Raw genomic sequence first — 12,308 nt, forward strand, 5'->3', positions numbered from 1 at the left:
CCAGCAGAACCTTTGAGGTGTTCTCCAGAGAAAGGTAGAGCAACAGAACCCCTCCAGCAAAGAGCAGCTGAAGAACACAGAGAAGAAATGAGTGGACTCTGGTTTCCTCCATGCTGAGGAGGACTGACTAAAATCTGGACTTGACAAAACAGTTGTTAAAAATGACTCAGAAAGGACCTGCAACCTGATCAAAAATAACCAAAATTTAAAAAAAAAAAAAAAAATCCCAGAAAGTTTTCAGAAATAACATTTTAAATATATTTATGCTACAGAAACTTCCAGCAGATCACAGGAGCAGAAACTACCGGACAGACTGCTGTCAGGGGATGCTGAGGATTGTGGGAAATGTAGGAGCAGCTGTTCAATGAACAACACGGAGATGGAGATGTTAGCATGACACATGGAACAAGGCTGCACACGGAGGAGACAGTCTTACCTCAGACTGAGCCGGAGACAAGCAATCAAAGCGGCTTCCTACCATCTACTCCATCCAGACAGACAGACAGAAGAGAAGAAACATGGAGTCTCAGAAACAAACCACTAGCTAGAACTAAACCAATGTGGCAGCAGATTTAAAAACTGTAAAAATCCAAAAAAAAAGCAAAGATCTGAAAGTAAACATGTTTTTATCAGATTGTAATACAGGAAAACTCCACAGTCACACATTAGAAAGAATAAATAGAGAGTTTTATATCGACAGTAACACATTTAAATGTGTTTTTTTATTTTACTGGATATTATCTGTAGTTTAAATACACAGGAAAAAGCTGTTTCTACAATATTTTTAAAACTTCAATCAGTTCCCCAAATAACAGTAAATGTGTGTAAATAATGATGTTCTTAGTTGGTTTAGATACAGTAAAATGATGTCATTTTAAAGTTAAATTATTTGTAAAAAACAAAAACAAAAACAGATTTTTGATGTGGACATTATTTGCAGTTTCGACATGTTTTTAATGTATAAATGAACATTTTACTGATTTTACGAGATATTATGTCTAACTTAACAGAAGAGGATGAATCAGTGAAACAGCAGGAAATGTACTTCTGTCATCACCTGGACTTCTTCTTCTGTCCACCAGGTGTCAGCGGATTTCTGCTGCTGTTTACTGGATCCAGCAAGTTTACCTGCCTGAGGACACCTCAAACACACTGACTCCATGTAACTCACTTTATCTTCATTTTAACTCACTGCAGTTCATTTTTCAACCTACAGTTCTGCAGCTCTGTGGAAGCAGAACATCTTCTCCTCTCTACTCTGCTCACCATCTGCAGAAGATGTTCCACCATGCTGGATGGATCTCCAATACTCTGTTCTCTGGTTCTGCTGCTTTATTTCAGTCTCTCTGAGGAAACACTGCCTGCAGTTCAACCTGAAACTCTCTGGATGCTGAGTCGGTCCTGGAGAACCAGAACCAGGAGGAAGGTTCTGGTTCTACTGGATCTGCTGCTTCATTTCGGGCTGATTTTTAAAACAGACTCGTAGAATAAAGTGATTTTGATGAACCAATGGAAAATGGCCATGATTCAATAATCATTATTGCTGTCCTGGAGCACGCCTATGTCATCGATCGCAGACAGGAAGTGGGTCATGTGATCGATCAGAACATCAGCAGCTCTGGAACATTCTGCCTACTTTAGTCTGTTCATGACTACATTCCACTTTATCTCCTGTAGATCAGCTGTTTCTGTTTCCTCTCTGTGATATTTAGGTCATATCTAGGATGTTAGTTTCACTGATCAGCAGTGGGTGAAGTTTAGCAGATCAAACATCTGGAGAAGCCGCTGCTGTACACCACGTAGAGAACGCTGAAGAACATGACACGCAGCAGATCAAACACCACGGACATGAAGACACAGAACCACAACAACAGGACATGGGGCTGGACATGGGTGGTAGGTCAGCTGGTAGGTCAGCGTGGAGGAAGCTGAGATCCTGCTCTGAAGTTTCTGAGGGAGGAACCGGTTCTTACCTTGGCATGATGGAGGTCGACTCCGTACATGGAGAGCTTCTTGACGTTCTCCAGGAAGTGCATCTCTGCCTCAGCAGGAGTCATTCCTCTAAAAACACAGGAGAACGTTACAACTCTGCTTCTGTTCTGAAGGTGAAGAAGTTTCTCTGAAGGACAGACGGACACCAACCTGTAGCTCCTGTGCAGCTCCATGATCTTCTCCTCCATCTCCTTAGTTTGGTTGGGAGCAAAACACAGTTCACTGACGTAGTCCGAACCACACTCATCTGAAATACACAGAGATGGTCAGGAGGGGGCAGTAGGGAACAGGAGGGGTGGTAGGGAGCAGTAGGTAGATCAGGAGAGAGCAGTAGGGGGCAGTAGGGTATATCAGGAGGGGGCAGTAGGGGGCAGTAGGGTATATCAGGAGGGGGCGGTAGGGGGCAGTAGGGTATATCAAGAGGGGTGTAGGGGCAGTAGGGGGCAGTAGGGTATATCAGGAGGGGTGGTAGGGGGCAGTGGGGGTCAGGGGGGGTGGTAGGGAGCAGTGGGGTATATCGGGGGGAAAATGGGGGGCAGTAGGGGGCAGTGGGGTATATCGGGGTGGTGGTGGGGGGCAGTGGGGTATATCAGGAGGGGTGGTAGGGGGCAGTGGGGTGTATCGGGGGGTGGTGGGGGCAGTGGGTGGCAGTGGGGTGTATCGGGGGTGGTGGGGGGCAGTGGGGGGCAGTGGGGTATGTCGGGGTGGTGGTGGGGGGCAGTGGGGGGCAGTGGGGTATATCGGGGCAGTGGAGGGCAGTAGGGGGCAGTTTGGTATATCAGGGGGTGGTAGGGGGCAGTGGGGTATATCGGGGATTTGGTAGAGAGCAGTAGGGTATATCAGGAGGGGTGGTAGGGGACAGTAGGGGGCAGTAGGGGGCAATAGGGTATATCAGGATGGGTGATAGGGGGCAGTAGGAGGCAATAGGGTATATCAGGAGGGATGGTAGGGAGCAGTAGGGGACAGAAGGGGGCAATAGGGTATATCAGGAGGGATGGTAGGGGGCAGTAGGGGGTAGTAGGGTATATCAGAAGGGGTGGTAGGGGGCAGTAGGGTATATCACGAGGGGTGGTAGGGGGCAGTAGGGTACATCAGGAGGGGTGGTAGGGGGCAGTAGGGGGCAGTAGGGTACATCAGGAGGGGTGGTAGGGGGCAGTAGGGGGCAGTAGGGTACATCAGGAGGGGTGGTAGGGGGCAGTAGAGGGCAGTAGGGTACATCAGAAGGGGTGGTAGCGGGCAGTAGGGGGCAGTAGGGGGCAGTAGGGTACATCAGGAGGGGTGGCAGGTTCAAGGACTTCAGTACCAGGGTCGTAGTCTCCCAGCTCTGATTGGATGGTGTAGGAGCCCAGAACTGTGTGAGTTGCAAAGGAGCAAGGAAGACGACCAGAAACTATATCCTGTCTGAGCTGGAGACACAGGAGGTACCTGCAGGCAGAGGGACAGGTAGACGTCACCTCCCTCACCAGGTGGGACCACGGGACACACAGTGTTGATTGACAGGGGTGGGAACCTACCTGGTGATGTCCTCAGACAGCTGGGCGGGGTCAGGAGGGTAAAACTTGACATTAAAGGAGAAATTCCAGGGAACACCTGAGAGACAAAGAGCAGGGAATCAGTTAACCTGGACTCACCTGAGGACCAGTACCTGGTTACTGTCAAAAACCGACCAATCAGGATCCAACTGACCTCTGACTTGCTTCTTCATCTCCTTGGCTGGATCCAACCAGTTCTACAACACAAAGGTGGAGGGTCAGACAGACAGACAGACAGACAGACAGCGAGACAGACAGACAGATAAACAGAGAGACAGACAGGTAGAGAGACAGGTAGATAGAGAGAGAGACAGACAGACAGACAGAGAGACAGACAGGTAGAGAGACAGGTAGACAGATAGACAGACAGACAGAGAGACAGACAGGTACCTTGTTGTTGTCTGCATCTCTGAAGGACAGAGCGAAGTAGTCTCTCTCCAGCAGGTTGACGTGTTCACAGACCTTCTCAAACAGCTGCACTCCTCGAGCTCGTTTCTAAAAACAAACACAAAACCTTCAACAAGCGCAGCCTTTACTGGTTCCACTGGTTCTACTGGTTCCAGTGGTTTCACTGGTTCTACAGTTTCTGGTTCTACTGATTCTACAGTTTCTGGTTCTACTGGCTCTACAGGTTCTACTGGTTCTACAGTTTCTGATTCTACTGATTCTACAGTTTCTGGTTCTACTGATTCCACTGGTTCTACAGTTTCTGGTCCTACTGGTTCCACTGGTTCTACTTATTCTGGTTCTACTGGTCCTACAGTTTCTGGTTCTACTGGCTCTACTGGTTCCACTGGTTCCACCGGTTCTACAGTTTCTGTTTTTAATGGTTCTACTGGTTCTGCTGGTTCTACAGTTTCTGGTTCTACTGGTTCCACTGGTTCAACAGTTTCTGTTTTTACTGGTTCTACTGGTTCCACTGGTTCTACAGTTTCTGTTTCTACTGGCTCTACTGGTTCTACTGGTTCTACAGTTTCTGGTTCCACTGGTTCTACTGGTTCCACTGGTTCTACAGTTTCTGTTTCAACTGGTTCTACTGGCTCTACTGGTTCTACAGTTTCTGGTTCCACTGGTTCCACTGGTTCTACTGGTTCCACTGGTTCTACAGTTTCTGTTTCTACTGGTTCTACAGGCTCTACTGGTTCTACTGGTTCTACAGTTTCTGGTTCTACTGGTTCTACTGGTTCTACTGGTTCCACTGATTCCACTGGTTCTACAGTTTCTGTTTTTACTGGTTCCACTGGTTCTATAGTTTCTGGTTCTACTGGTTCCACTGGTTCTACTGGTTCCACTGGTTCCACCGGCTCACCTCCACGGTGCAGGAGAACAGCGACCCGTCCAGCAGGGTCACTCTGGTCTGCATGGTTCTGAAGATCAGCGGGTTTCTGGCCGGAGAGCGAGCGATCCAACTGCTCGATGACAGGTGACTGGTCGAGTCCTCGGCCAATGAGCTCTGCGCGTGGCTGTGGACCGGCCCCTCCTCCGCTCCCTGATGACACAGAAAGTGACATCATATTCATGATTCGAGACCTTTATTTATCACAACACAATTATACACAGTATAATGAGCAGTGGAATCAATTGTGCTCCTGTTCCAGAACGAAACAATAAGAATAAAAAGATAAACCAATATTCACCAGCGGGAGACAGACATGGTGAATGATGTGAAAAAGTTCAATAAAAAGTGAAATAATAAAAAAAGTTGTAGCGGTGCTGGAGCACTCAACGGCTGATGATGAACATTCATCTGCATATTCTCCAGTTTTACCTGTTTAGATGTGGAGTGGGCAGTGGCCTCAGGGAAAGACTCTGCCTCAGCTGGCTGAGCGTCACCTGGCTCTGTTGTCATGGTGATTCACCTGCGGGACATTTATGACACGTTTAATGACATGGTTACCATTGGTTGATTTAATCAGACTTGATGAAAATCCAGACGGAAACCAGTTTAGTTTCTGCTTGTCTGTTGTCTTTGTGGTTTTGTTTGTCATCTCGTGTTTCGTTTGTCATCTAGTTGTGTTTCGTTTGCCATCTTGTGTTTTGTTTGTCATCTCGTGTTTCGTTTGTCATCTAGTTGTGTTTCATTTGTCATCTCGTGTTTCGTTTGTCATCTAGTTGTGATTCGTTTGTCATCTCGTTTTGTTTGTCATCTAGTTGTGTTTCGTTTGTCATCTAGTTGTGTTTTGTTTGTCATCTTGTGTTTCATTTGTCATCTAGTTGTGTTTCGATTGTCATCACGTGTTTCGTTTGTCATCTAGTTGTTTCCTTTGTCATCTCGTGTTTCATTTCTCATCTCGTGTTTCGTTTGTCATCTAATTGTGTTTTGTTTGTCATCTCGTGTTTCGTTTGTCATCTAGTTGTGTTTCGTTTGTCATCTAGTTGTGTTTTGATTGTCATCACGTGTTTCGTTTGTCATCTAGTTGTTTCGTTTGTCATCTCGTGTTTCATTTGTCATCTCGTGTTTCGTTTGTCATCTAATTGTGTTTTGTTTGTCATCTCGTGTTTCGTTTCTCATCTAGTTGTGTTTCGTTTGTCATCTCGTCGTGTTTAGTTTGTCATCTCGTGTTTCGTTTGTCATCTAGTTGTGATTCGTTTGTCATCTCGTTTTGTCATCTACTTATGTTTCGTTTGTCATCTCGTTTCGTCTGTCATCTAGTTGTGTTTTGTTTGTCATCTCGTGTTTCGTTTGTCATCTAGTTGTGTTTCATTTGTCATCACGTGTTTCGTTTGTCATCTAGCTGTGTTTCGTTTGTCATCTCGTTTCGTTTGTCATCTCGTTGTGTTTCGTTTGTCATCTAGTCATGTTTCGCTTGTCATCTCGTGTTTCGTTTGTCATCTAGTTGTGTTTCATTTGCCATCTCGTTGTGTTTTGTTTGTCATCTCGTGTTTCGTTTGTCATCTAGTTGTGTTTCGATTGTCATCTAGTTGTGTTTCGTTTGCCATCTCGTTGTGTTTTGTTTGTCATCTCGTGTTTCGTTTGTCATCTAGTTGTGTTTCGATTGTCATCACGTGTTTCGTTTGTCATCTAGTTGTGTTTCGTTTGTCATCTCGTGTTTCGTTTGTCATCTAATTGTGTTTTGTTTGTCATCTCATGTTTCGTTTGTCATCTAGTTGTGATTCGTTTGTCATCTCGTTTCGTTTGTCATCTCGTGTTTCGTTTGTCATCTAGTTGTGTTTCGTTTGCCATCTCGTCGTGTTTAGTTTGTCATCTCGTGTTTCGTTTGTCAACTAGTTGTTTCGTTTGTCATCTCGTGTTTCGTTTGTCATCTAGGTGTGATTCGTTTGTCATCTCGTTTTGTTTGTCATCTAGTTTCGTCTGTCATCTCGTGTTTCATTTGTCATCTAGTTGTGTTTCGTTTGTCATCTAGTTGTGTTTGTCATCTAGTTTCGTCTGTCATCTCGTTTCGTTTGTCATCTAGTTGTGTTTCGTTTGTCATCTAGTTGTGTTTTGTTTGTCATCTTGTGTTTCGTTTGTCATCTAGTTGTGTTTTGTTTGTCATCACGTGTTTCGTTTGTCATCTAGTTGTTTCGTTTGTCATCTCGTGTTTCGTTTGTCATCTCGTGTTTCGTTTGTCATCTAGTTGTGTTTCGTTTGCCATCTTGTGTTTTGTTTGTCATCTCGTGTTTCGTTTGTCATCTAGTTGTGTTTCATTTGTCATCTCGTGTTTCGTTTGTCATCTAGTTGTGATTCGTTTGTCATCTCGTTTTGTTTGTCATCTAGTTGTGTTTCGTTTGTCATCTAGTTGTGTTTTGTTTGTCATCTTGTGTTTCGTTTGTCATCTAGTTGTGTTTCGATTGTCATCACGTGTTTCGTTTGTCATCTAGTTGTTTCCTTTGTCATCTCGTGTTTCATTTGTCATCTCGTGTTTCGTTTGTCATCTAATTGTGTTTTGTTTGTCATCTCGTGTTTCGTTTGTCATCTAGTTGTGTTTCGTTTGTCATCTAGTTGTGTTTCGATTGTCATCACGTGTTTCGTTTGTCATCTAGTTGTTTCGTTTGTCATCTCGTGTTTCATTTGTCATCTCGTGTTTCGTTTGTCATCTAATTGTGTTTTGTTTGTCATCTCGTGTTTCGTTTCTCATCTAGTTGTGTTTCGTTTGTCATCTCGTCGTGTTTAGTTTGTCATCTCGTGTTTCGTTTGTCATCTAGTTGTGATTCGTTTGTCATCTCGTTTTGTCATCTACTTGTGTTTCGTTTGTCATCTCGTTTCGTCTGTCATCTAGTTGTGTTTTGTTTGTCATCTCGTGTTTCGTTTGTCATCTAGTTGTGTTTCATTTGTCATCACGTGTTTCGTTTGTCATCTAGCTGTGTTTCGTTTGTCATCTCGTTTCGTTTGTCATCTCGTTGTGTTTCATTTGCCATCTCGTTGTGTTTTGTTTGTCATCTCGTGTTTCGTTTGTCATCTAGTTGTGTTTCGATTGTCATCTAGTTGTGTTTCGTTTGCCATCTCGTTGTGTTTTGTTTGTCATCTCGTGTTTCGTTTGTCATCTAGTTGTGTTTCGATTGTCATCACGTGTTTCGTTTGTCATCTAGTTGTTTCCTTTGTCATCTCGTGTTTCATTTCTCATCTCGTGTTTCGTTTGTCATCTAATTGTGTTTTGTTTGTCATCTCGTGTTTCGTTTGTCATCTAGTTGTGTTTCGTTTGTCATCTAGTTGTGTTTTGATTGTCATCACGTGTTTCGTTTGTCATCTAGTTGTTTCGTTTGTCATCTCGTGTTTCATTTGTCATCTCGTGTTTCGTTTGTCATCTAATTGTGTTTTGTTTGTCATCTCGTGTTTCGTTTCTCATCTAGTTGTGTTTCGTTTGTCATCTCGTCGTGTTTAGTTTGTCATCTCGTGTTTCGTTTGTCATCTAGTTGTGATTCGTTTGTCATCTCGTTTTGTCATCTACTTATGTTTCGTTTGTCATCTCGTTTCGTCTGTCATCTAGTTGTGTTTTGTTTGTCATCTCGTGTTTCGTTTGTCATCTAGTTGTGTTTCATTTGTCATCACGTGTTTCGTTTGTCATCTAGCTGTGTTTCGTTTGTCATCTCGTTTCGTTTGTCATCTCGTTGTGTTTCGTTTGTCATCTAGTCATGTTTCGCTTGTCATCTCGTGTTTCGTTTGTCATCTAGTTGTGATTCGTTTGTCATCTCGTTTTGTCATCTACTTGTGTTTCGTTTGTCATCTCGTTTCGTCTGTCATCTAGTTGTGTTTTGTTTGTCATCTCGTGTTTCGTTTGTCATCTAGTTGTGTTTCATTTGTCATCACGTGTTTCGTTTGTCATCTAGCTGTGTTTCGTTTGTCATCTCGTTTCGTTTGTCATCTCGTTGTGTTTCATTTGCCATCTCGTTGTGTTTTGTTTGTCATCTCGTGTTTCGTTTGTCATCTAGTTGTGTTTCGATTGTCATCTAGTTGTGTTTCGTTTGCCATCTCGTTGTGTTTTGTTTGTCATCTCGTGTTTCGTTTGTCATCTAGTTGTGTTTCGATTGTCATCACGTGTTTCGTTTGTCATCTAGTTGTTTCCTTTGTCATCTCGTGTTTCATTTCTCATCTCGTGTTTCGTTTGTCATCTAATTGTGTTTTGTTTGTCATCTCGTGTTTCGTTTGTCATCTAGTTGTGTTTCGTTTGTCATCTAGTTGTGTTTTGATTGTCATCACGTGTTTCGTTTGTCATCTAGTTGTTTCGTTTGTCATCTCGTGTTTCATTTGTCATCTCGTGTTTCGTTTGTCATCTAATTGTGTTTTGTTTGTCATCTCGTGTTTCGTTTCTCATCTAGTTGTGTTTTGTTTGTCATCTCGTCGTGTTTAGTTTGTCATCTCGTGTTTCGTTTGTCATCTAGTTGTGATTCGTTTGTCATCTCGTTTTGTCATCTACTTATGTTTCGTTTGTCATCTCGTTTCGTCTGTCATCTAGTTGTGTTTTGTTTGTCATCTCGTGTTTCGTTTGTCATCTAGTTGTGTTTCATTTGTCATCACGTGTTTCGTTTGTCATCTAGCTGTGTTTCGTTTGTCATCTCGTTTCGTTTGTCATCTCGTTGTGTTTCGTTTGTCATCTAGTCATGTTTCGCTTGTCATCTCGTGTTTCGTTTGTCATCTAGTTGTGTTTCATTTGCCATCTCGTTGTGTTTTGTTTGTCATCTCGTGTTTCGTTTGTCATCTAGTTGTGTTTCGATTGTCATCTAGTTGTGTTTCGTTTGCCATCTCGTTGTGTTTTGTTTGTCATCTCGTGTTTCGTTTGTCATCTAGTTGTGTTTCGATTGTCATCACGTGTTTCGTTTGTCATCTAGTTGTGTTTCGTTTGTCATCTCGTGTTTCGTTTGTCATCTAATTGTGTTTTGTTTGTCATCTCATGTTTCGTTTGTCATCTAGTTGTGATTCGTTTGTCATCTCGTTTCGTTTGTCATCTCGTGTTTCGTTTGTCATCTAGTTGTGTTTCGTTTGCCATCTCGTCGTGTTTAGTTTGTCATCTTGTGTTTCGTTTGTCAACTAGTTGTTTCGTTTGTCATCTCGTGTTTCGTTTGTCATCTAGGTGTGATTCGTTTGTCATCTCGTTTTGTTTGTCATCTAGTTTCGTCTGTCATCTCGTGTTTCGTTTGTCATCTAGTTGTGTTTCGTTTGTCATCTAGTTGTGTTTTGTTTGTCATCTTGTGTTTCGTTTGTCATCTAGTTGTGTTTTGTTTGTCATCACGTGTTTCGTTTGTCATCTAGTTGTTTCGTTTGTCATCTCGTGTTTCGTTTGTCATCTCGTGTTTCGTTTGTCATCTAGTTGTGTTTCGTTTGCCATCTTGTGTTTTGTTTGTCATCTCGTGTTTCGTTTGTCATCTAGTTGTGTTTCATTTGTCATCTCGTGTTTCGTTTGTCATCTAGTTGTGATTCGTTTGTCATCTCGTTTTGTTTGTCATCTAGTTGTGTTTCGTTTGTCATCTAGTTGTGTTTTGTTTGTCATCTTGTGTTTCGTTTGTCATCTAGTTGTGTTTCGATTGTCATCACGTGTTTCGTTTGTCATCTAGTTGTTTCCTTTGTCATCTCGTGTTTCATTTGTCATCTCGTGTTTCGTTTGTCATCTAATTGTGTTTTGTTTGTCATCTCGTGTTTCGTTTGTCATCTAGTTGTGTTTCGATTGTCATCACGTGTTTCGTTTGTCATCTAGTTGTTTCGTTTGTCATCTCGTGTTTCATTTGTCATCTCGTGTTTCGTTTGTCATCTAATTGTGTTTTGTTTGTCATTTCGTGTTTCGTTTCTCATCTAGTTGTGTTTCGTTTGTCATCTCGTCGTGTTTAGTTTGTCATCTCGTGTTTCGTTTGTCATCTAGTTGTGATTCGTTTGTCATCTCGTTTTGTCATCTACTTGTGTTTCGTTTGTCATCTCGTTTCGTCTGTCATCTAGTTGTGTTTTGTTTGTCATCTCGTGTTTCGTTTGTCATCTAGTTGTGTTTCATTTGTCATCACGTGTTTCGTTTGTCATCTAGCTGTGTTTCGTTTGTCATCTCGTTTCGTTTGTCATCTCGTTGTGTTTCATTTGCCATCTCGTTGTGTTTTGTTTGTCATCTCGTGTTTCGTTTGTCATCTAGTTGTGTTTCGATTGTCATCTAGTTGTGTTTCGTTTGCCATCTCGTTGTGTTTTGTTTGTCATCTCGTGTTTCGTTTGTCATCTAGTTGTGTTTCGATTGTCATCACGTGTTTCGTTTGTCATCTAGTTGTGTTTCGTTTGTCATCTCGTGTTTCGTTTGTCATCTAATTGTGTTTTGTTTGTCATCTCATGTTTCGTTTGTCATCTAGTTGTGATTCGTTTGTCATCTCGTTTCGTTTGTCATCTCGTGTTTCGTTTGTCATCTAGTTGTGTTTCGTTTGCCATCTCGTCGTGTTTAATTTGTCATCTCGTGTTTCGTTTGTCAACTAGTTGTTTCGTTTGTCATCTCGTGTTTCGTTTGTCATCTAGGTGTGATTCGTTTGTCATCTCGTTTTGTTTGTCATCTAGTTTCGTCTGTCATCTCGTGTTTCGTTTGTCATCTAGGTGTGATTCGTTTGTCATCTCGTTTTGTTTGTCATCTAGTTTCGTCTGTCATCTCGTTTCGTTTGTCATCTAGTTGTGTTTCGTTTGTCATCTAGTTGTGTTTTGTTTGTCATCTTGTGTTTCGTTTGTCATCTAGTTGTGTTTTGATTGTCATCACGTGTTTCGTTTGTCATCTAGTTGTTTCGTTTGTCATCTCGTGTTTCATTTGTCATCTCGTGTTTCGTTTGTCATCTAATTGTGTTTTGTTTGTCATCTCGTGTTTCGTTTGTCATCTAGTTGTGTTTTGTTTGTCATCTTGTGTTTCGTTTGTCATCTTGTGTTTCGTTTGTCATCTAGTTGTGTTTCGATTGTCATGACGTGTTTCGTTTGTCATCTCGTTGTTTCGTTTGTCATCTCGTGTTTCGTTTGTCATCTCGTGTTTCGTTTGTCATCTCGTGTTTCGTTTGTCATCTAATTGTGTTGTTTGTCATCTCGTGTTTCGTTTGTCATCTAGTTGTGTTTTGTTTGTCATCTTGTGTTTCGTTTGTCATCTCGTCGTGTTTAGTTTGTCATCTCGTGTTTTGTTTGTCAACTAGTTGTGTTTCGTTTGTCATCTCGTGTTTCGTTTGTCATCTAGTTGTGATACGTTTGTCATCTCGTTTTGTTTGTCATCTACTTGTGTTTCGTTTGCCATCTCGTTTCGTCTGTCATCTAGTTGTCTTTTGTTTGTCATCTCGTGTTTCGTTTGTCATCTAGTTGTGTTTCCTTTGTCATCACGTGTTTCGTTTGTCATCTCGTCGTGTTTAGTTTGT

At 42.3% G+C, this 12,308-nt stretch overlaps 1 protein-coding gene across 7 annotated transcripts in view; it reads right to left on the minus strand.

The window, feature by feature from the left end:
• The window catches only part of epb41l3a (erythrocyte membrane protein band 4.1-like 3a), a 38,016-nt gene that overhangs the window by 16,875 nt on the left and 8,833 nt on the right, over nucleotides 1-12,308 (minus strand). For 6 of the 7 annotated variants that reach the window (XM_055007061.1, XM_055007065.1, XM_055007062.1 and 3 more), the window contains exons 2-10: nucleotides 5,293-5,383; nucleotides 4,834-5,013; nucleotides 3,915-4,019; nucleotides 3,679-3,721; nucleotides 3,507-3,582; nucleotides 3,296-3,417; nucleotides 2,143-2,239; nucleotides 1,974-2,061; nucleotides 437-481 (exon numbers count right to left, since the gene is read on the minus strand). In XM_055007061.1, the coding sequence (XP_054863036.1) occupies nucleotides 437-481; nucleotides 1,974-2,061; nucleotides 2,143-2,239; nucleotides 3,296-3,417; nucleotides 3,507-3,582; nucleotides 3,679-3,721; nucleotides 3,915-4,019; nucleotides 4,834-5,013; nucleotides 5,293-5,373 (837 nt within the window). In that variant the 5' untranslated portion in view covers nucleotides 5,374-5,383. The remainder of the gene's footprint in view (nucleotides 1-436; nucleotides 482-1,973; nucleotides 2,062-2,142; nucleotides 2,240-3,295; nucleotides 3,418-3,506; nucleotides 3,583-3,678; nucleotides 3,722-3,914; nucleotides 4,020-4,833; nucleotides 5,014-5,292; nucleotides 5,384-12,308) is intronic. The other variant, XM_055007063.1, reaches the window with a different exon arrangement.

Source organism: Amphiprion ocellaris, chromosome 22 (assembly GCF_022539595.1).
Source record: "Amphiprion ocellaris isolate individual 3 ecotype Okinawa chromosome 22, ASM2253959v1, whole genome shotgun sequence".
Lineage (NCBI taxonomy): Eukaryota > Metazoa > Chordata > Actinopteri > Pomacentridae > Amphiprion > Amphiprion ocellaris.